This window comes from Schistocerca serialis, chromosome 10 (assembly GCF_023864345.2).
Source record: "Schistocerca serialis cubense isolate TAMUIC-IGC-003099 chromosome 10, iqSchSeri2.2, whole genome shotgun sequence".
Lineage (NCBI taxonomy): Eukaryota > Metazoa > Arthropoda > Insecta > Orthoptera > Acrididae > Schistocerca > Schistocerca serialis.
This window is the reverse complement of record NC_064647.1, coordinates 188,510,918-188,535,843: the sequence shown is the minus strand read 5'-3', so window position 1 is coordinate 188,535,843 and position 24,926 is coordinate 188,510,918. Positions and strand designations below refer to the sequence as shown.

The window sequence follows — 24,926 nt, the reverse complement described above, 5'->3', positions numbered from 1 at the left end:
TAGCTTCGCTGGTTTTTTCAGAGCCCATTCTCGTTTCCTTAGTTTCCTGAACATTTATTTTAAGTTCCGCAATTTCTTCTTCCTCTTTCAGTCTTTCCAGATTTTCTTCCATGTCACGCAATCTTTGCGAGAGCAGACAGATATCGTCAGCAAAGGCCTTCAAGCTTGTCTTGCACTCGCCATTGAATACCTCTTCTCCTACCATCAACAACTGTTTTCATTATGCTGTCCAGTAGAAACAAAAACAAGGTAGGTGACAGAATACATCCCTGCCTCACCCCAGCAACTGTTTCGATGGATTCACTAAGTTTTCCATTGTGCAGCACCCTACATTCATATGCAGCATACATGGCTTTAATAATATTCGTTATTTTTGATGGTATTCCATATTCAAGGTATGCCACATGACTCTCCTATTATGAGAGTCAAATGCCTTTTCAAAATCAATGAATGTAAGGTAGAGTGTGTTCTGCCACTCTGCACCCTGCTCAAGTATTATACGCAGTGTGTTCATGAGATCCTCTCTAAACCCAGCTTGCTCTTTTCTCAGTCGTGCCTCGACCGAGACCTTGATATACACTACTGGCCATTAAAATTGCTACACCAAGAAGAAATGCAGATGATAAACGGCTATTCATCGGAGAAATATATTAGACTAGAACTGACATGTGATTACATTTTGACGCAGTTTGGGTGCATAGAGCCTCAGAAATCAGTAACCAGAACAACCACCTCTGGCCGTAATAACGGCCCGGCTCGATACGCCTGGGCATTGAGTCAAACAGAGCTTCTATGGCGTGTACAGGTACAGCTGCCCATGCAGCTTCAACACGATACCACAGTTCATCAAGAGTAGTGACTGGCGTATTGTGACGAGCCAGTTGCTCGGCCACCATTGACCAGACGTTTTCAGTTGGTGAAAGATCTGGAGAATGTGGTAGCCAGGGCAGCAGTCGAACATTTTCTGTATGCAGAAAGGCCCGTACAGCACCTGCAACATGCGGTCGTGCATTCCAGCTGAAATTTAGGGTTTCGCAGGGATCGAGTGGAGCCGCGGGTCGTAACACATCTGAAATGTAACTGTTCAAACTGCCGTCAATGCGAACAAGAGATGACCAAGACGTGTAGCCAATGGCACCCCATACCATCACGCCGAGTGATACGCCAGTATGGCGATGACGAATAGAAGCTTCCAATGTGCGTTCACCGCGATGTCGCCAAACACGGATGGGACCATCATGATGCCGTAAACAAAACCAGGATTCATCCGAAAAAATGACGTTTTGCCATTCGTGTACCCAGGTTCGTCGTCGAGTACACCATCGCAGATGCTCCTGTCTGTGATGGAACGTCAATGGTAACCGCAGCCAAGCTGATAGTCCATGCTGCTGCAAACGTCGTCGAACTGTTCGTGCAGATGGTTGTTGTCTTGCAAACGTCCCCATCTGTTGACTCAGGGATCGAGACGTGGCTGCACAGTCCGTTACAGCCGTGCGGATAAGATGGCTGTCATCTCGACTGCTAGTGATACGAGGCCGTTGGGATCCAGCACGGCGTTCCGTATTACCCTCCTGAACCCACCGATTCCATATTCTGCTAACAGTCATTGGATCTCGACCAACGCGAGCACCAATGTCGCAATACGATAAACCGCAATCGCGATAGACTACAATCCGACCTTTATCAAAGTCGGAAACGTGATGGTACGCATTTCTCCTCCTCACACGAGGCATCACAACAACGTTTCACCAGGCTACGCCGGTCAATTGCTGTTTGTGTACGAGAAATCGGTTGGAAACTTTCCTCATGTCAGCACGTTGTAGGTGTCGCCACCGGCGGCAATCTTGTGTGAATGCTGTGAAAAGCTAATCATTTGCATATCACAGCACCTTCTTCTTGTCGGTTAAATTTCGCGTCTGTAGCACGTCATCTTCGTGGTGTAGCATGTTTAATGGCCAGTAGTGTAGGTATATAGCCACTGTACATTGCTGCTAGCACTGGTGGTCACGAGAATGTACGTTTGCAAGCAGACCGTGCTCCGGACGGCCACGTGGCACTACCGAGAGGGAAGACTATCGTGATCGGCGTATGCCTCTGTCGCATCGTACTGCATCTGCAGCATCAATTTCAGTATCAGTTCTCGCCACAGTGACACAATGAACTGTCACAAACCGGTTACTTCAAGGACATCACAGAACCAGCCGCCCTGTAGCGTACATCCCACTGACGCCGAACCAACGCCGCTTGCGACTTCAGCGGTGCCAAGTGAGAGCTTATACGAGGTGCCAGTGATGGCCATGTATTGTTTAGCAGGAGGCCAACTGAGGACCAGCAACGAATCTGTCTGCGTGCTAGACACGCCTGACCTACACTTGTAGGTTTGGTCTGGGGTGCGACTTCGTACGACAGCAAGAGCGCTGTCGCGGTTATGCCACGCAGCCTGACTGCAGACCTGTACGAGGTACGTCAATCTCGTGATATATACTATAGCCCTGCCATTTATGATGACCACTCCAAAGTGTGTTTTCCAACAGGATATCGCTCGATCACATACCGCTGCTGTAACCCAACATGCTGTACAGTGTCGACATATTGCCTTGGCCTGCTCTATCACCTGATCTGTCTCCAGTCCAGTACTTACGGGGCATCATCCGGTGACAATGCAGCGCCATCGACACACAGTATTAACCTCCCTGTATTGACTGACCAAGTGCATGAAACACCATCCCCCGGCAGCTGTATAGCACAACGCGTGAACGTTGGCATGGTTATATTCAACATTCTGGCGGTCACGCCGGTAATTAATGTACTTTGATTTTATCCATACTGGATGAGAGGTCGTGGTTGTGAATGACAATGTTAAAAAATATATCGGCTCAACCACTTGTTTGTAGTGTAAAACACTAAGATTGACGCGTTTCGGAAGTCAGGCGTGGATAATCAGAACACACTAAATGAACAGCTAACTGGTGATACAAATAACTTTTTCAAACATTTCACTGGTTTCTTTTAGTAACTACATTTTTAGCAATTGGCAGGATACCATCATTTCATGAGGTCCTTAGAACAAGTATACGTTATCTGTTTGTTTAGACATCTCTGTGACTTCCTTGTTTACTTGCGCGTGAGCTCATTCGCGTTTCAGTGTCGTGTTTGGCTACGTGGTGTGTGGTATCAACGAAGACGCACGGGCGATTTACGACGATAGAGGACAGAGCCGTTGAACACCATAGGCGACACCATTTTAGAGTTTTTTATATTTTGACGACTATGTGAAGATGCACCTTGGAAGACACGGCTGTAACTAGGGAAGTAGCCACGATGTTTTAATTTTATTATCAATTTTATTGTGCCTGGTGCATGTTCCATTTTAGCGAGTTTTAACAGGTTCTTTTACTTTTTATTATTCTGATGATGGAAGCTTGACTTCCGAAACGCGTCAATCTTAGTGTTTTACACTATAAACAAGTGGTTGAGCCGATATATTTTTAACATTAATTAATGTACATTTGGAATGGCCTATCTCGCGCTTACATTAACCTGTGGTCTTGCAAAGTTAAACACTTAAATATGTTACCTAGACAAATGTATTCTCGAAATTTCGTTACTCTACATTATTTTTTGGTGTTGTCATTTTTTTCCGTCACTGTATTTCCCGCGACCTCCAGCAAATGTGGGCTGTCCGTCGGGTTCCCGCCACTGCACTTAACACGTTCACCGCGTTTGCTGGACGTGTATTAAATTCTCCGGTCTGGAAACACCGCGAGCGGAAATATTTCATATTCCGCGCGGGCAGCTTACACCGCAGAGTTTACTGGTTGCTCGTCTCAATAAATAAACAACGAAATAAATATTGCCGGTACATGGTTTCACCATTCGAATGTACTGGAGTTCCGCAGTGTAGTAAGCCAATTTATCTGGAAAAATCGGACCTCTCCCATGAATACAGATTGCAGTTTTCCATTTTAATTGTTTGTTCGCATTTACGCAACGAACCTGGCTTTCAAATATTCCGCCGTCAGTGGTGTCCAAAGATTTAAAAATGGCTCTAAGCACTACGCGACTTAACATCTGAGGTCATCAGTACCCTAGACTTAAAACTACATAAACCTAACTAACGTAAGGACATCACACACATCCATGCCCGAGGCAGGACTCGAACCTGCGACCGTAGTAGCCACACGGTTCCGGACTGAAGCGGCTGGAACCTCTCGGCCACAGTGGCCGGCTACAAAGATTTCTCATGAGGACAACCGGATGGTCTTTATCAACTCTGTACGTTATTGTACAATACCTGATTGTACCGGTAGACGAGATAAAAGAGTCCCAAGACTGCTTCCGGAAGTGGAAACAACGTTGGGAGCGGTGCATTAATTGTGGAGGAGAGTATTTCTACATCTACATCTACATTTATACTCCGCAAGCCACCCAACGGTGTGTGGCGGAGGGCACTTTACGTGCCACTGTCATTACCTCCCTTTCCCGTTCCAGTCGCGTATGGTTCGCGGGAAGAACGGCTAGCGGAGAGCCTCCGTGCGCGCTCGAATCTCTCTAATTTTACATTCGTGATCTCCTCGGGAGGTGAAAGTAGGGGGGGAGCAATATATTCGATACGTCATCCAGAAACGCACCCTCTCGAAACCTGGACAGCAAGCTACACCGCGATGCAGAGCGCTTCTCTTGCAGAGTCTGCCACTTGAGTTTGCTAAACATCTCCGTAACACTATCACGCTCACCAAATAACCCTGTGACGACACGCGCCGCTCTTCCTTGGATCTTCTCCATCTCCTCCGTCAACCCGATCTGGTACTGATCCCACACTGATGACCAATTTCCAAGGACTCTCCCAATGAATCTCAACCTGGTACCCGCCTAGCCAAGAATTAATTTTATATGATCATTCCACTTCAGATCGTTCCGTACGAATACTCCCAGATATTTTACAGAAATAACTGCTACCAGTGTTTGTTCCGCTATCATATAATCATACAATGAAGGATCCTTCTTTCTATGTATTCGCAATACATTACACTTGTCTATGTTAAGGGTCAGTTGCCACTCCCTGCACCAAGTGTCTATCCGCTGCAGATCTTCCTGCATTTCGCTGCAATTTTCTAATGCTGCAACTTCTCTGTATACTACAGCACCATCCGCGAAAAGCCACACGGAACTTTCGACAGTATCTACTAGGTCATTTACATATATTGTGAAAAGCAATGGTCCCATAGCACTCCCCTGTGGCACGCCAGAGGTTACTTTAACGTCTTTAGACGTCTCTCCATTGAGAACAACATGCCGTGTTCTGTTTGCTAAAAACTCTTCAATACAGCCAAACAGCTGGTCATTCCGTAGGCTCTTACTTTGTTTATCAGGCGACAGTGCGGAACTGTATCGAACGCCTTCCGGAAGTCAAGGAAAATGGCATCTGCCTGGGAGCCCGTATCTAATATTTTCTGGGTCTCATGAACAAATAAAGCGACTTGGGTCTCACACGATCACTGTTTCCGGAATCCATGTTGATTCCTACAGAGTAGATTCTGGGTTTCCAGAAATGACATGATACGCGAGCAAAAAACATGTTCTAAAATTCTGCAACAGATCGATGTCAGACATATAGACCTATAGTTTTGCGCATCTGCTCGACTACCCTTCTTGAAAACTGGGACTTTCATGAGGTTTTCCCTGTCTACGAGGTCTGTCCAAAAAGTTTCAGAAGATACCTAATGTCGCGTCAAGGGTGTGTGGAGCGAAATGCGGTTGGCAGCCCTGTACATGCCTGTGTTTAATGTGCAACTGCCGGAAGTTTCATTGTTGTATGTCTGTTAGTTATTGTCCGGTGCTGTATTGAGTAGAACGTTCTGTTGAACAGTTTTCGTATTTAGAGGGGGGAGAGTTAGAGGAGCAACGCGTCTGCATTAAATTTTGCGTGAAACTCAGTAAAACCATTACAGAGGCACACCAAAAGATGCAGAAAGCCTATGGCGATAACTCTTTAAGCCGTTCTGGATATTACGAATGGATCAAAAGATTTAAAAATGGCCGGACGAAAGTTAAAGATTGCCCTAGTTCAGAGCACACTTCGACGTCTACCGACGACGCTTATATCAGGAAGGTCAACGAAATTGTGCGTGCCAATCGAAGATTGACGGTCCGAGAGATTGCATAAGAATGTGTCATTTCAGTCTGATCATGTCATGAAATCAGGACACAGCATCTTGGAATGCGTTGTGTTGCCGCTAAGTTTGTCCCACGGCTCATGAGTCAAGGCCAGAAAGACCTTCGCCGTGCAATCTGTGAAGAGCCTTCAGAACGCGCAGATGAGAACGAGATGAGCCTTAAGCCGCTGCGGACTTTTTTTGTATCGAAAGCTGAAAATTCCGTTGGAAGGTGTTGCCATGGTAGACGAGATAAAGGAAAATTCGCAGACGGCGCTTCGCCAGATACGGCGAGGGACGTACCAAGACTGCTTCCGGAAGTGGAAACGGTGTTGGGAGCGGTGTATCAGTTGTGGAGGAGTGTATTTCGAAGGAAATCATGCACTATAAGTAAATGGTAAGCGTAGAAAAATGTGGTAGACGGTTTCGGAATTTTTGGAACGCGCTTCGTAAACGAAATGCTTTGCGGCGCGCCCACATGATATGCGGGGCCTGGCGGTCTGGAAGAGACAGCAGTACGCAGATTTTGGAAGGTAGGAGACGAGGTGTGGTGTCACCGCCAGACACCACACTTGCTAGGTGGTAGCCTTTAAATCGGCCGCGGCCCATTAGTATACGCCGGACCCGCGTGTCGGCACTGTCAGTGATTGCAGACCGAGCGCCGCCACGCGGCAGGTCTAGAGAGACGTCCTGGCACTCGCCCCAGTTGTACAGCCGACTTTGCAAGGAACGGTTCACTGACAAATACGCTCTCATTTGCCGAGACGATAGTTAGCATAGCCTTCAGCTACATTTGCTACGACCTAGCAAGGCGCCGTATTCAATTGATATTGAGATTCTATTAATGTATCATCAAGAGCGATGTTCTACAATTGTGGATTAAAGTTAAGTATTTGAGAAGCTACGTACTTTTCTTTATAGCATTCATTACGTATCCTGTTTCAGACCTCACTCCAGCCTGCGTGAGTTTAAGCGTGTGCCTTTCGGCTTCCTCTCATTGTGTCTAGGCTGTCTTGCCTAGACACAACACGAGGTACGGCAGAACTGAAGCTGTGAGGACGGGTCGTGCTAGGGTAGCTCAGGCAAAGGTCCCGAGTTCGAGTCTCGGTCCGGCACACAGTTTTAATGTGCCAGGAAGTTTCAGTACGGAGAGAGTCTGCACGGCGGCATCACAGGGGACCAGTAGGCGCGTGGTGTAGTACTGTGCCGACCTGGTGTTGTCATTGCGACGCCTGTGGCCGTTGGCGAGCGGAATTAGAGTGTGGGCTGCAGTCACCAGCAAGCGTAGGCTCTCTTCAAGAGTCGTTTCGACTTCCCGCTGCGACGAGAACCGCCCCCTTCCCCCGCCCCATATTTTGGCCTGGCTTGTACATCTACGGTAGCTCCCTAGACTAATTTTCAAATGGTGAGCTATTTGTCGGGTGGATCGTTATCAAACCGTGATTGCTCAATGTGGGCACTCTGTTTGTCCGAAGGATTTTCTTCTACACTGAAGCGCCTAAGAAATTGGTATAGACATGCGTATTCAAGCCGGCCGCGGTGGACGAGCGGTTCTAGGCGCTTCGGTCTGGAACCACGCGGCTGCTACGGTCGCAGGTTCGAATCCTGCCTCGGGCATGGATGTGTGTGATGTCCTTAGGGTAGTTAGGTTTAAGTAGTTATAAGTTCTAAGGGACCTCAGATGTTAAGTCCCATAGTGCTCAGAGCCATTTGAACCATTTTTTGCGTATTCAAATACAGAGATGTGTAAAAAGGCAGAATACGGCACTGCGGTCGGCAACGCCCGTCTAAGACAAAAAGTGTCTGGTGCAGTTGTTAGATCGGTTACTGCTGCTACTCTGGCAGGTTATCAAGATTCAAGTGAGTTTCAACATGGTGTTATAGCGGTCGGGCACAGCGTCTCCGAGGCAGCAATGAAGTGGGGAGTTTCCCGTACGACCGTTTCACTAGCATACCATGAATATCAGCAATCCGGTAAAACATCAAACCTCCGATATCGCAACGGCTGGAAAAAGGTCCTGCAAGAACGGGATCAACGACGGCTCAAGAGACTACTTCAAAAGTGCAACACTTCCGAAAACTGCTGCAGATTATAATGCTGGGCCATCACCAAGTGTTAGCGTGCGAACCATTCAACGATACATCATCGATACGGGCTTTTGGTGCCGAAGGCCCACTCGTGTACCCTTTACGACTCCACGCCAAACAGCTTTACGCCTCGCCGCGGCCCATCAACACCGACAATGGACTGTTAATGACTGGAAACACGTTGCCTGGTCGTTGTATCGAGCGGATGGAGGTGTACGGGTATGGAGACAACTTGATGAATCCATGGGCTCTGAATGTTAGCAGGCGACTGTTCAAGGTGGTGGTGGCTCTGTAATGGTGTGGGACGTGTCCACTTGGAGTGATATGGGACCCCTGATACGTCTAGATACGACTCTCACAGGTGGCACATACGTAAACATCCTGTCAGATCACCTGCATCCATTCATGTGCATTGTGCATTCCGACGGACTTGGGCAATTCCAGCAGGACAATGCGACACCCCACACTTCCCGAATTGCTAAACAGTGGCTCGAGGAACACTCTTCTGTGTTTAAACACATCCACTGGCCACGAAACTGCCCAAACATGAACATTATTGAGCATATTTGGGATGCGTTGCAACTTGCTGTTCATAAGAGATCTCCACCCCCTCGTACCCTTCCGGATTTATGGAGGGCCCTGCAGATTCATGGGGTCGGTTCCCTCCAGCACTGCTTCAGACATTTATCGAGCCAATGCAACGTCGTGTTGCGGCACTTCTGCGTGCTCTCGATGGCCCTACACGGTGTTAGGGAGGTGTACCAGTTTCTTTGGCTCTTCAGTGTAATCGCTTGAATGTTTAATTTGCATCATTATTAATCACGAGTGGAATTAACTTACTTCTGTCCTGGTGGAGTTTCCTATCAGTTCTCGATTGCTGTCGGTTGTGGCTCACATTTGACAAATTTGTATCCTATCTAAATGCTACTTTCACGATTTGTCATTGACTTTCTCACCTGCATGCTAAAGGTTAGATTTCAGCTTAAGCTGAATTTTGATGTGCGACTTTCTGCCTGTGGGCGGTGGTAACTTGTTGAGGACGTTGTGCCGTCAAAGGGCGGTATTCTTAGTAGTTAATACTGTGAGCAGCTTTTCGTTATTTATACAGTAAAAGTGCTAAGTGTCTCTGCAGTTATCTTCTATGAATATTAATTTGACTCAAGTTATCTTAACGGCAGAATTGACATCAGCTGTAGCTGCAGTTTATTATGCAAACCGAATTTTTTAAATAAAACCTTTGAGCCGAATCTTATCTCCATTTGTTTCCTACCTTGATGATCCTTTGTTTTACTGCTGTGGTGATTTGTTTAACTGAATTTTATATAATGCTGGTTTTGTGTATGTTACAGAAGCCTTTGCTGGTTGTTCTTCCCGGTCGCGTCTCGCGCACGAAATTCAAACGCGCGGCCGATGTTGAACACCAATCGTTGATTGTATGCCAGTGTGCGTTTACTCTTTCAGCCTGCTGCGTTATGTAACGATCACCCGATAGTTGTTGTTATGCTTTGCTCTGTAATCTGCAGCTTTTTTGGTTATTAATCAGGCTGCTCAGTTGTGATCGAGTTTTGCTGTTAAGAAAATTTACTCTTGAATAGTTTGATACATTCTAGCTTGCCATAAACTGTGTTGCCGTATTGGCATTCATAAGGGAGTATCATTTGCCTAGGGCAAAATGTGTTGATTCAGATTATATTAATAGTAAAAATTTTTTTAACTTGTGAAGTTAATTATATGTAGCAGTAACACTGTTTTTATTAAAGTTTTGGCGCATAAGGCTGTTTATCTAGCACACTCCAAGAATTGTGTGCTTAAATGGGCTGTAATTGTTGTTTCAATTCATTCTCTAAACGGCTGGTTATGACAGTATTGCTATGTAATTGTGTTGCTACCAGTATTTGCATCTCGGTTTTGTCAAATAAATATCTTTTTTTTCCTATTGTGTCCTCAGATTGTGGCTCGTCATACCACTCCAGCGGCCTTGTTTCCTTCTATCTACAACACTTAAATCAGACAATTCGAAAGCAAAACAGTTTTTGCTAAAAAATAACGGAACATGCTTCCTCTGTCAGGGTCACTGACAACAATGCCGTTGCCGGCCGAAGTGGCCGTGCGGTTAAAGGCGCTGCAGTCTGGAACCGCAAGACCGCTACGGTCGCAGGTTCGAATCCTGCCTCGGGCATGGATGTTTGTGATGTCCTTAGGTTAGTTAGGTTTAACTAGTTCTAAGTTCTAGGGGACTAATGACCTCAGCAGTTGAGTCCCATAGTGCTCAGAGCCATTTGAACCATTTGAACAATGCCGTTGTACACTGCAGCGCCAGAGAAACTGGTAGGCACACGTTTTCAAATACAGAGAGGTATGTAAACAGGCAGAATACGGCGCTGCGGTCGGCAACGCCTATGTATGACAACAAGTGTTTGGCGCAGTTGTTAGATCGGTTACTGCTGCTACAATGGCAGATTATCAAGATTTAAGCTTTAACGTGGTGTTATAGTCGGCTCACGAGCTATGGTAGTGATGAAGTGGGAATTTTCCCGTACGACCATTTCACGAGTTTGCCATGAATATCAGGAATCCGGTAAAACATCAAATCTCCGACATCGCTGCTGTCGGAAAAACATCCTGCGAGAACGTGACCAACGACGACTGAAGAGAGTCGTCCAATGAGGGAGAAGTGCTACCCTTCGGCAAATTGTTGCGGATTTCAATGTTGGGCCATCAACAAGTGTAAGCGTGTAAATCATTCAACGAAACATCATGGCTTTCGGAGCCGAAGGCCCATTCGTGTACCCTTGATGGCTGCACGACACAAAGCTATAGGCCTCGCCTGGGCTCGCCGACACAGACATTGGTCTGTTGATGTTGCCTGGTCGGACGGGTCTCGTTTCACATTCTGTCGAGCGGATGGACGTGTACACAACCTCATGAATCCATGGACCCTGCATGTCAGCTGGTGGAGACTCTGTAATGGTGTGGGGCTGTACAGCTGGAGCGATATGGGACCGCTGATACGTCTAGGTACGACTCTGACAGGTGACACGTACGTAAGCATCGTGTCTGATCACCAACATCAATCCATGCCCATTGTGCATTCCTACGAAGTTCGGCAATTCCAGCACGACAATGCGACACCCTACACTTGCAGAATTGCTACAGAGTTACTCTAGCAATACTCTTCTGAGTTTAAACACTTCCACGGGCCACCAAACCCCCCAGACATGAACATTATTGAGCCTTGCGACGTGCTATTCAGAAGAGATCTCCACCCCCGGTACTCTTACGGATTTATGGACAGCCCTGGACGATTCATGGTATCACTTCCCACCAGTACTACCTCAGATATTTATGTTGAAAAATGACGTAGTTCCTCCAGCAGTATTAATGTGTTGGTTTTATTGACAGGTAGTTTCAATGTTGTTACAACATAATCAGTAACCGTATGTGTCTAACACTAGTAGTCAGTGGTGAGATAGGCGTGTTCCATGAGGAAGGCAGGCAGTAAACCAACACCTTAATACGAATGGAGGAATTACGTCATTTTTAACGTATATTATACCAGCTGACGTCCTAAGTCGTCCGTTTTAATTATGGATATACGAAGACTTCAGACTTTAATCGAGTCCATGCCACGTCGTGTTTCGGCACTTCTGCCTGCTCGCGACGCCCCTACACGATATTAGGCAGGTGTAACAGTTTCTTTGGCTCTTCGGTGTATTACCTAAATTGGAAGGTGCAAAGGGATGCGGAATCATCGGTGACTAATGAAAATGGGTGGCGGACTGGGATCGAACCTGGGCTCTCCTGCTTAATATTATTAACCCGGACACTGGGCGAACTAGCTCGGTACGCACCTCGACCGTCCCACATTCCCAACCAGCACACTTATCCACAGCTCCCTTTCATGTCAACCATGCTCGCCGCTCTGAGATTCCCGCAGGAGCTCGAACGTAACTGTGCATTCGCTCTGACATTGCTGGGGCGGATCAATTACATGAATTCGTGGAGTCTGATCATGCTCTGACACACATTTCACTCGCTGCTGATTCCGCATAAGATCCCGAAGGAGCTGACATCATGAATTCCTTCCGCTTCTTCCCCTTTTTCCGCTCCCCCACTCCACCCTAAATTTACATAACAAACGGAACTGTTATTTCTTTCGAGGAAATCCGAGAAATTTTCTATTAAATGTGTGTGTTACTATTTTAATATGCAACGTTTGTCAAAGTACGGGCAACTACACATCGGATTAGGTGACTGGTGGTCAGGAATACATGTTTTAAAAAAAAGCCTGTGGGTCGTTTCTGCCGGCCTCCGCCATCCTCAGGAATTTCTCATAAGCGAGCGTCGCGCAGGGCATCGGATGCCCGCCAGAATCTCAATACGGCGGAAACTCCAGCGGCTGCCCCACGGCACGGTAGGTCGCAGCACGTCACACAACACCACACAGGTGTACAGTGTACACGGAGGCGACAAAAGTCATCGGATACCTCCTAATATCGTGTCGGACCATCTTCTGCCCGGCGTAGTCCAGCCATTCGACGTGCCATGGGCTCAACCAGTCGTTGGAAGTCCTCTCCAGAAATATTGAGCCATGCTGCGTCTATAGGCGTTCATAACTGCGAAACTGTTGCTGTGCGGGATTCTGTGCACCAACTGTCCAGTAAATGTTCGATAGGACTCATGTCGGCGATGTGGGTGGCCAAATCGTTCTCTCGAATTGTCCAGAATGTTCTTCAAACCAATCGCGAAGCAATGTGGCCTGTGACATGGTGCATTCTCATCCATAAAAATACCATGGTTGTTTGGGAACTTGAGGTCCATGAAAGGCTGCAAATGGTCTCAAAGTAGCTTAACATAACCATTTCAGTCTCTGTCGGTCCATTATGGTCTGGGGGACATCGGCTGGTACGTGTTTCTTGATTCAAAAACTTCAACAACTCCCGTATGTTTTGGTTTATTTTATTTTATACTTCAGATGCTACCAGTTTTGGCAACTCACTATTGGCATCTTCAGACCCCATACGCTATTATCGTATTACCAGTCTTATCGAATGGTGGCACGAAACTGGAATCGTAAATCCGATAGTTGTGCTTGAAGATGGCAATTGTGAGTTGCCGAAACTGGTGGCATTTGAGATATAAAATAAAATGAACCAAAACATACGGCTGTTGGTGAAGTTTTTTGAATCAAGAAATAACCATTCCAAGTCAAAGAGCGGTTTAATTGGACCAGAGGGCCCAGTCCATTCCATGTAAAGACATTACGAAGACTGCGCCTTATTGACAACTTGGGTCCATGGCTTCATGAGAACTGCGCCACACTCGAACCATACCATTAGCTCTTACAAACTGAAATCGGAAGTCATCTGACCAGGCCACGATTTTCCAGTCGTCTAGTATCGAACCGATATGGTCACGACCTCCAGGAGAGGAGCTGCAGGCGATGTCGTGCTGTTAACAAAGGCACTCTCATCGGTAGTCTGCTGCCATTGTCCATTAACACCAAATTTCGCCGGCGTTTCCAGGTGGATAGGTTTGTCGTACGTCCAACTATGATTCCTGCTGCTATTTCACGTAGCATTACTAGTCTGTTAGCTATGTCACCGCAATATCCCTTCTTCCAGGAGTGCTACTTCTGCAAGGTCTGCAGGAGAGATTCTGGGAAGTTTGGAAGGTAAGAGACGAGGTACTGGCGGTATTAAAACTGTGAGGACGGCCCGTGAGTCGTGCTTGGGTAGCTCAGTTGGTAGAGCACTTTCCCGCGAAAGGCAAAGGCCCCGACTTCGAGTCTCGGTCCAGCTCACAGGTTTAATCTGCCAGGAAGTTTCAAGAATGAAGAACTTTGTAGGGTGGTTGGTGGGGGTTGAGGGGACCAGACAAGAAGTTTGTAAATAAAGTGGAAGAACAAAGTGTGTTTAAAAGAGGCACGTCATGTGTAACATGTTTACCCGAACACAGAGGATGGAGAAGATTGGACAGGAATCTAAGCAGTTCATTGATCTTAGGACAGCATATGACACAGTGCAACTAGAACTATTGTTCGAGGTGCTGTGGTCGGGGTAAATGCCAAACCTTATGCAAGAAGAATCATAAAAACGTCTTCCAGTCAGCAGAATGTGCCATTTAAGTAGGAAATGAAATTTCTAGAGACGCCTTCAGTATTACTAAACGACTGAGGCAAGGATCCTGTCTGCCACACTCTTTAAGATGTATGTGCAGAAGGCACTGAATCTGTCCTGTACAAATAACATGGTCACGGAGTTTGAAGTAGGAACCAGTGTATGTACACACTTTTCTACGCTGATCATCAGGTCGTTGCAGCAAACAATGAAGTTGATTTACAGGGTGATTATAATTATTAGAAATAACACCACTGGTCAGAATGACGTCAAATTGCAATGGAATATTATCGGAGAAGGGGCAAAACGTATTGCAGAAGAAAAATAAATAGTTACAAAATGTAGCAACAGATGGCGCTGTAAGCATTACAATTTAATAGTGATCAACTACAAATGACAAATTAACCATACAACAATGCCTAAGGCGTACGTTTGACGTCAAACAAACTTTACTATTCAGTGTGCGTGTCTGTACAAGTGTGACACTGTTAGTTACGTAAGCCCATCCTCCACGGGAAGGTCATATATCACATCGCATGCGAAATTAGTTGTTAATTGTCCTGAGCCCAACAACCGCATAAAAAGCATAAATAAAAATATAATCGGATTATTAATATCCTTGTGACTGGCGCAAACATGTTCAATATGCTGACCACCGTTTTCTGCAACAAATTGAAAGTGTTTCCGGGGTTGCATTCAGAATGTGTTGCGCAATGTGTGCCTTCAATGCAGTTTGCAATCGGAACACTGAACGCAACATCTTTCAGATAGACCCACAGCCTTAAGTCGTACGGATTAAGATCAGGTGATCGGAACGGCCAGGCTGTAGGGAAATGGCGGCTGATAAGTTTAGCATTTCCGAGATGGCGCTTCAGCAGCTGCTTAAATGGATCTGCAATGTGCGGAGGCGCGCCATCTTGCATAAAAATGATCCCATCCATACATTCACGCTGTTGGAGAGCTGGAATGACGTGTTGCACAAGAAGACACTCATAGCGCTTACCAGTGACGGTACAGGTAACAGGACCGGAAGCACCTGTCTATTCGAAAAAATACGGCCCTGTGATGAATGATGTTGTAAACCTGCACCCCACAGCGACCTTTTCAGGATGAAATGGTACAGGTTGATTTGCGTGTGAATTTTCCGTAGCTCATATTTAACAATTCTGTGTATTGACATATCCCGTCAAATGGAAGTGGGCGTCGTGTGTCCACAAAATCTTCCACGGATGATCATTGTCCACATCCACGCGAGCATGAAATTCTAAAGCAAGGGTATCTCTTGCTTACAGGTCAACAGGACGCAACTCATGCACACGGGTAATTTTGAATGGATAGTATTTTACGCACTGTGCTCTCGGGTATGTCCAGTCTTCGGGCAATTCTCTGTGCACTACACGTTTGCACACCACCACTCGTCTCCTCCTGCATTGCTGTGGCCACTCCTTCCACTGACGTCGAATCAATTCGTTTCCTCCCTCTACCAGGTTGCACACCAAAACAACCCGTCTTGCCGGCCGCTGTGGACGAGCGGTTCTAGGCGCTTCAGTCTGGAACCGCGCGACCGCTACGGTCGCAGGTTCGAGTCCTGCTTCGGGCATGGATGTATGTGATGTCCTTAGGTTAGTTAGGTTTAAGTAGTTCTAAGTTCTAGGGGACTGATGACCTCAGATGTTATGTCCCATAGTGCTCACCGAGCGAGGTGGCGCAGTGGTTAGCACACTGGACTCGCATTCGGGAGGACGACGGTTCAATCCCGTCTCCGGCCATCCTGATTTAGGTTTTCCGTGATTTCCCTAAATCGCTTCAGGCAAATGCCGGGATGGTTCCTTTGAAAGGGCACGGCCGATTTCCTTCCCCATCCTTCCCTCATCCGAGCTTGCGCTCCGTCTCTAATGACCTCGTTGTCGACGGGACATTAAACACTAATATCCTCCTCCTCCCCATAGTGCTCAGAGCCTTTTGAACCAACCCGTCTTTTCGAATTTCCGAATCATTTTCTCCAGACCCACGGCAGTCATTGGTCCAACGTCTTTTTTCAAACCATTGAGTGTCCCGAATTTCTGCAGAGCGACGGGTGCTCAGTCGTTAATCTAGTAACACAGCTTTACAAGCAGAGCGCGATCCTGCATTGAGACAGTCATGGTGCACATCGCAGATGCGTAAGGAGGAAAACCGTGTACCCGGTGTGTTTATACCAACTTGAATGGATCGTGCGCATGACAGGTATTTTCATTTATGTATTCTGACACATACAGCGCCATCTATTGATCAATTTTCACGCTATTTTTTTCTTCTACCATAGGTTTTCCGCCTTCCCCGATAATATTCCGTTGCAATTCGACGCCATATTGACCAGTGGTGTTATTTCTACACCCTGTATCTTACGTGCTTAGGAAGTTCTTGGACGAGTATATAAAATGCGGTTCGAAAATTAATTTTGAAAACACGGAATAGCTAGGTTTTGGAGAAGAGGGAAGTCATTTGGACGTTGACGGACATGTTACTAAAGTGTATAAAGAGTTAAACTACCTAGGTAGTAAACTGTCACGTGATGGAAGATGTGACATACGTATCCAACGACGGATCAGACAAAGGGCGGCTATCCAAAAATTAAATCACGTCCTTTGCACTCCGTCTTCAGGCCACAAGTGGCACACCGTGACCATCCGACCGCCGTATCATCCTCAGCTGAGGACGCGAGTAGGAGGGGCTTGTGGTCAGCACACCGCTCTCCCGGTCGTTACTGTGGTTTTCTTTGACCAAAGCCGTTACTATTTGGTCGACTAGCTCCTCAACTGGCATCAGGAGGCTGAGTGCTCCCCGAAAAAATGGTAACAGCGCATGGCGGCCCGGATGGTCACCCAACCAAGTGCCGGCCACGTCCGACAGCGCTTAACTTCGGTGATCTGACGGGAACCGGTGTATCCACTGCGGCAAGGCCGTTGCCAAACCACGTCCTTTGTTCATCAGAAATGAGTTTAAAGGTTAAAATTCATTTACACAAATCCACCGTCGAACCAATAACAATGGAAGTGATTTCTGGGGATTCACAGAAAGACATAAAAAGAGATTTATAGCTTCAGAAATGGACCACCTGGAAGACTGTGGAATTTCTTGGCTTGAGCATGTAAGAAACGAGGAAATAAGAGAAACGGCACACACTCATTATAGTATTACGCATACAATAGCAGAAAGACAGCTAGGCTGGATTGGACGTGTCAAAAGAATTGATGAAGATAGATGGCCCAAGAGAGTAATTTCATGGCAACTCCCTGGAAGGATAACAAGAGGAAGACCAGGAAAAATGTGGCTAAGTGGTACCCCAGAAGAGATGAAGAGACGAGAAATGGCGAGATTGAGGCACTTGTTGATGTTTAAGGAGAACTTTTCAGGGTATAATCTCACGCAGCGATTTAGTTGTGTTGTTTTCCAAGAACTTTAAGCTGTCAAAGAAGTAATCATTTTCATGCAGGGCTTTTCTTTCTCGTTTTGAACTACCAATTCTATCTGGTACGGATCGCAGACTGTGGAGCAATATTCAAGTATTGGACGGAGTGTGTGTTGTGAGCCTCTTCCTTTGTTGATGGAATGTATTTCCGATGAATTCTTCCAATGAATTTCTGTCTGATATCTGCCCTACTCGCGACAATTTTTATGTGGCCGTTTCATTTTTAAATCGCTCCGTACGCATACTGCAAACTGCAGTCGAGATATAAGAAATAAGGGATTCATTATTAGAATCAGAATTAAAAAAAAAAAAAATAATCTTTGGACGTAAGATCGAATAAGACAGTAAGGATAGGTAACACTCCATCATAATTTCTAAAATCATTGGGGAAAGTGGTGACAAAAAGTTTATTGACGTCGGTTTGTCGGTAGTATGAGCCTGGCCATACATGGGACTTTTTTTTTATTTTTTTATTTTTTTTAGCATAGTCCTCAAAACTGCGAAAATTTCAAGAACCGAGAAGTATGAGAATTATCGCACAATTAACAGCTCCCGAATCCAAGTTGCTGACAAGGACAATATATAGAAGAATGGAAAAGAAAATTGATGTTAGATGACGATCAATTTGACTTTAGGAAAGGTAAAGGCACCAGTCAGGCAATTCTGACGTTGCGGTTGACAGTGAAAGCAAGACTAAGGAAAAATCAAGAAACGTTCATAGGATTTGTCTATCTGGAGAAAGCGTTCGACAATGTCTGAAGTTTTCCGGCTTGGGGAACTTTCACAGTAAGTCAGTTGATTACTCCCAAAAAACAATTTATTGACACGATTAGTTTATGTTCACGAATACAAGTTCTGCGATTCGTTAGCAGTTCAAAACGAGAAAGAAAAGCCCTGCATGAAAATGATGACTTCTTTGACAGCTTAAAGTTCTTGGAAAACAACACAACTAAATCGCTGCGTGAGATTATACTCTGAAAAGTTCTCCTTAAACATCAACAGCAGGCAGAAAGTTCAAGTCACATCTCGCGATCAGTAAAAGCAGTTCCAGTATCAGAGTCCACGGCCGGAGCAGCGGGTCGCAATGGGCGGTGGTCCCGGGTAGAGGGGGCGACGTGCTGATGGCGGTCTTCTGTTTCTGCTGCTCGTCAGGCGAGAGCAGTTATACCAGATTGGCGGATGACTACCAGATAAGCTGTTAGTCTAGCGATGTGGGCTCGGATTGGCTGAGGAAAGTGGCGCGGCGGATGCAGCAAAAGGTCCGTAGATGTGGCGGCCTCTGTTGTTCTTATGTGCGCCCCTGAACTAGCCTGCTCTCTGCAGACCAGGCGAAATTGGGCTGACTTCGGCCTGTGCGCCTGCGGAGCTGCAGCGATGACCCGCATAGCACTGCTGCGTTGCGGGTTGGCGACGTTGCAGGAGACCCCGGAAACACACTAGTGTCGAATGGTGCAACATGGTCGAAATTCCGAGAAGAATAGGCATGAAGTACAGGAAAAGACGGATAATGTACAATATGTTCAAAACTCAACAGGGAACAATAAGAGTGGAAAGTCAAGAGCGAAGTGCTCGGACTAAAAAGGATGTAACATATAGTCTCTGGCACCTACTGTTCAATCTATACACTGAAGAAGCAATGACGGAAATGAAAGGTTCAAGAGTGGGAGTAAAATTAAAGATGAAAGGATATCAATTACCAGCTTCGCTCATGACATTGCTAAGGAATTCTGTTACCTATGCAACAAATGACGCACCTAGCAAGGCTGACCTAAAAAGCAGACAAGTATGATAAAAAGGACATTTCTGGCCAACAGGGGTGTACTAGCATGGAATATGGGTCTTAAAATGAGGGAGAAATTTCTGAGAATGTAAGTTTGGAGTACAGCAGTGTACGGTAATAAAACATGGACTGTGGGAAAACAGGAACAGAAGAGATGGTTCAGATGGCTCCGAGCACTATGGGACTTAGCTGCTGAGGTCATCAGTCTCCTAGAACTTAGAACTACTTAAACCGAACTAACCTAAGGACATCACACACATCCATGCCCGAGGCAGGATTCGAACCTGCGACCGTAGCGATCGCGCGGCTCCAGACTGTAGCGCCTAGAACCGCTCGGCCATCCTGGCCGGCGAACAGAAGAGAATAGAAGCATTTGAGATGTGGTGCTACGGAAGAAAGTTGAAAATTGGGTGGTCCGATAAGGTAATGAGTGAAGAGCATCAGCGAGGGAAGAAATATATGAAAAGTATTGATAAGAAGAAGGGACAGGATGGAACGACATCTTACTTCATCAGGAAATAACTTCTATAATACTATAGGGAGGTACTCTTCGTTATACCGGTTCACAGCAAGTAAAACTGTCTGAATATGTGACATTTCTTCTTCTTTCGCTGCATCAGGTGTGACTGGCTCGAAGTTTTGCCAAGCCCTCGCACCTGATGCAGCTATGATGTTTTAAATCAACTCCCAATCTCCAGTGTTACCTTAAGTTCGGAAACGCATTATATCATAAGTAATCAAAACATTAAATTAAGTATTGCCATTGTCAAGACAACATATGTAACAGATGTAATGATAAACGTAGAAAGTATGAAGAGAAGAACTGTCACATCACATCTAAGTCAAATTGACATCTCTTGTTTCTTCCACTAAAAACAATTTTAATTTTAATTTAAAATACATCCACAACATATTATGTGTCTTATTTATTAGCATTATCTAAGTTAGCTACACGTTTAAACAAAATTATATATATATATATATATATATATATATATATATATATATATATGTTGTTGTGGTCTTCAGTCCTGAGACTGGTTTGATGCAACTCTCCATGCTACTCTATCCTTTATACATATCCTTTTGTAAAATTTTCAACAAAAAATAGACTAGTAGTAAAACTGTATTTGTATGATATAACATGTAAAATTATATAATATACAACCTATATAATAAAAGGCAGTAGGCCTTTACTTGAGGAATAAATAAACAATACTACAGGGAGCTGTAGAGGGTAGAAACTAGACAGTAAGACAGATACTGGAATACATCCAGCTAATAATTGAGGACGTAAGTTGCAAGTGCTACTCCGAGATGAAAAGGTTGGCACAGGAGAGAAATTGTTGACTGGGCGCATCAAACCAGTCAGAAGACTGATGACTCAGAAAACGCTTTCTGCTGGATATTTTATTGAAGTATAACTGCTTCCAGTGACTGTTCAGCAATCGTGTAATCATGCAGTGATGGGTCTTTCTGACTGTCTATCCGCAGTTCCCGTAAAGTCGTTAGACGGGTAGAGGGATTTTGATTATTGACTTCCCAGTTGTGACGCTGTACCCCGGTCTCTTGGGCCAAAGCGAAGCTGGCGACGCACGCTTGCTTGGAATGGTTTTACGTGTATAGTAGTGTAGGAAATCAATCCGCGCCTGCAGATAAACGTTTCCGATCGAATCCGCGGGGCAGTAGGCCGCGTAAGCTGTCTCGCGCCGTTGGCGTAAAAGTCGGCAACAGCGGTCAGTGGATTCTGACTATGACTGCGTAGGCTCTGCAGAACGGACCCTACTGCATTCCGGCCTCGGGTTCTGCTCTCAACCTTCCACCACACACCCGTATATCAAAAATCAATCTTTATTCGGAAACGTGGAAAATAATAATCAAACAAGTGTCGATATACACTCCTGGAAATTGAAATAAGAACACCGTGAATTCATTGTCCCAGGAAGGGGAAACTTTATTGACACATTCCTGGGGTCAGATACATCACATGATCACACTGACAGAACCACAGGCACATAGACACAGGCAACAGAGCATGCACAATGTCGGCACTAGTACAGTGTATATCCACCTTTCGCAGCAATGCAGGCTGCTATTCTCCCATGGAGAAGATCGTAGACATGCTGGATGTAGTCCTGTGGAACGGCTTGCCATGCCGTTTCCACCTGGCGCCTCAGTTGGACCAGCGTTCGTGCTGGACGTGCAGACCGCGTGAGACGACGCTTCATCCAGTCCCAAACATGCTCAATGGGGGACAGATCCGGAGATCTTGCTGGCCAGGGTAGTTGACTTACACCTTCTAGAGCACGTTGGGTGGCACGGGATACATGCGGACGTGCATTGTCCTGTTGGAACAGCAAGTTCCCTTGCCGGTCTAGGAATGATAGAACGATGGGTTCGATGGCGGTTTGGATGTACGTGCACTATTCAGTGTCCCCTCGACGATCACCAGTGGTGTACGGCCAGTGTAGGAGATCGCTCCCCACACCATGATGCCGGGTGTTGGCCCTGTGTGCCTCGGTCGTATGCAGTCCTGATTGTGGCGCTCACCTGCACGGCGCAAAACACGCATACGACCATCATTGGCACCAAGTCAGAAGCGACTCTCATCGCTGAAGACGACACGTCTCCATTCGTCCCTCCATTCACGCCTGTCGCGACACCACTGGAGGCGGGCTGCACGATGTTGGGGCGTGAGCGGAAGACGGCCTAACGGTGTGCGGGACCGTAGCCCAGCTTCATGGAGACGGTTGCGAATGGTCCTCGCCGATACCCCAGGAGCAACAGTGTCCCTAATTTGCTGGGAAGTGGCGGTGCGGTCCCCTACGGCACTGCGTAGGATCCTACGGTCTTGGCGTGCATCCGTGCGTCGCTGCGGTCCGGTCCCAGGTCGACGGGCACGTGCACCTTCCGCCGACCACTGGCGACAACATCGATGTACTGTGGAGACCTCACGCCCCACGTGTTGAGCAATTCGGCGGTACGTCCACCCGGCCTCCCGCATGCCCACTATACGCCCTCGCTCAAAGCCCGTCAACTGCACATACGGTTCACGTCCACGCTGTCGCGGCATGCTACCAGTGTTAAAGACTGCGATGGAGCTCCGTATGCCACGGCAAACTGGCTGACACTGACGGCGGCGGTGCACAAATGCTGCGCAGCTAACGCCATTCGACGGCCAACACCGCGGTTCCTGGTGTGTCCGCTGTGCCGTGCGTGTGATCATTGCTTGTACAGCCCTCTCGCAGTGTCCGGAGCAAGTATGGTGGGTCTGACACACCGGTGTCAATGTGTTCTTTTTTCCATTTCCAGGAGTGTATATAGAAGTTGCAAACTACGACTGATTAACTTTTCACGGCCGGAGTTCAGAGTCACACAGAATTTTTTAAAGGATGTCATATTCGCCGTCGACTGAAGAAATTATTTATTTCACTAGTGCAGTTTAGTTCTTTGGGCCATGTTCGAGTGGTACTGCAAAAGATTTTGCTTCAGCAAATGTTAGACTATAAAATCCTTCGCGATGTATACATCTCATCGTTTAAAATAGGCCTTTTCACTATAGACATGCAGCAACATCAGACGGCTGTGAAGCTCTGTATGTCGTGAGAGGATGCGGATGCACATCACATGAAGTGTTACCAATTATTTTATTTTTTATTTACACGTCTAATTCCGTAGGACAAAACTGAGAAGCAAATGTCCAAGGTCATGGAACGTGTCAGTACACGAAATTGCGACATAAAAGTAATAACAGATAAAATAAAATGTTTATGACCCCAAAAAAGTCAAGCCATAAGTTTAACTAAACGCAATCAACAACATAACATAGGAATCAGCCTAGTTTTTCTAGGGACTCCTCGACAAAATAGAAGGAGTGACCAATGAGGAACCGGCTACAGTGGCCGAGCGGTTCTAGGCGCTTCAGTCCGGAACCGCGCAGCTGCTACTGTCGCAGGTTCGAATCCTGCCTCGGGCATGGGTGTGTGTGTTGTCCTTAGCGTAAGTTAGTTTAAGTTAGATTAAATAGTGCATAAGCTTAGGGACCGATGATCTCAGCAGATGAGGAAGCTCTTCAGTTTCAATTTGAAAGAGCGTGGATTACTGGTAAGATTTTTGAATTCTTGTGGTAGGTTACCGAAAATGGATGCAACAGTACACTGCACACCTTTCTGCACAAGATTTAAGGAAGTCTGATCCAGATGCAGATTGGATTTCTGCCTAACATTAACAGAGTGAAAGCTGCTAATTCTCGGGAATAAGCTGATATTGTGAACAAGAAAAGACAGTAAAGAATATATGCAGTGAGAGGCCAGTCTTAGAATACCCAGACTAGTGAACAGGGGTCGACAATAGATTCGCGAACTTACACCACTTGTTGCCCCAACTGCCCGTTTCTAAGCCAAAAATATCCTTTTAGAATGGGAAGAGTCACGCCAAATATATAATACAATATGACATAAGCGAATGAAAATAAACACGGTAGACTAATTTTCGTGTCGAACGATCACTTACTTCACATACCGTTCGAATAGTAAAAATGGCAGCATTATGTCTTTGAACAAGATGCTGTACGTGGGCCTTCCACGACAGTTTACTATCTATCTAAACACCTAGGAATTTGAACTGTTTCAGTAATCTTATGCTCAATCTGTGAAATTAAAACGTCGGGTTTTGTTGAATTGTGTGTTAGAAACTGTAAAAACTGAGTCTTACTGTGATTTACCGTCAGTTTATTTTATGCAAGCTATGAACTTATGACAAGAACTGCACTATTTGAAACAGAACCAATCTTGCACACAACATTCCTTACTAGCGAGTTGGTGTCATCAGCAAACAGAAATATTTTACAATCACCTGTAATACTAGAGGGCACATCATTTATACAGGGTGGTCCATTGATAGTGGCCGGGCCAAATATCACACGAAATAAGCGTCAAACGAAAAAACTACAAAGAACGAAACTTGTCTAGCTTGAAGGGGGAAACCAGATGGCGCTATGGTTGGCCCGCTAGATTGTGCTGTAATTCGTCTGCTACTGATGTGCGGATTAGCCGCGACAGCAGCTAAAACACCTACTTGGGCATCATCATTTGTTGCAGGTCGGGGTTGACGTCTCACGTGTGGCAGAACACTTCCTGTTTCCTTAAATAACGTAACTATCCGGCGAACGGTCCGGAAACTTGGATTATGTCGTCCAGGATACCGAGCAGCATACATAGCACACGCCCGTTGGGCATTTTGATCGCAATAGCCATACATCAACACGATATCGACCTTTTCCGCAATTGGTAAACGGTCCATTTTAACACGGGTAATGTATCACGATGCAAATA

General features: G+C 46.0%; 1 protein-coding gene and 1 pseudogene across 1 annotated transcript in view; both read right to left on the bottom strand.

Moving 5' to 3' along the window:
- LOC126424665 (uncharacterized protein CG43867) overlaps positions 1–9,205 on the bottom strand; it is a 448,798-nt gene extending 439,593 nt beyond the window's left edge. The window contains exon 1 of the mRNA XM_050087395.1: positions 9,200–9,205. Coding sequence (XP_049943352.1) covers positions 9,200–9,205 — 6 coding nt within the window. The remainder of the gene's footprint in view (positions 1–9,199) is intronic.
- A 7,989-nt stretch (positions 9,206–17,194) lies between these two features.
- On the bottom strand, positions 17,195–17,312 carry LOC126425637 (5S ribosomal RNA; annotated as a pseudogene).
- Positions 17,313–24,926: the final 7,614 nt, after the last annotated feature.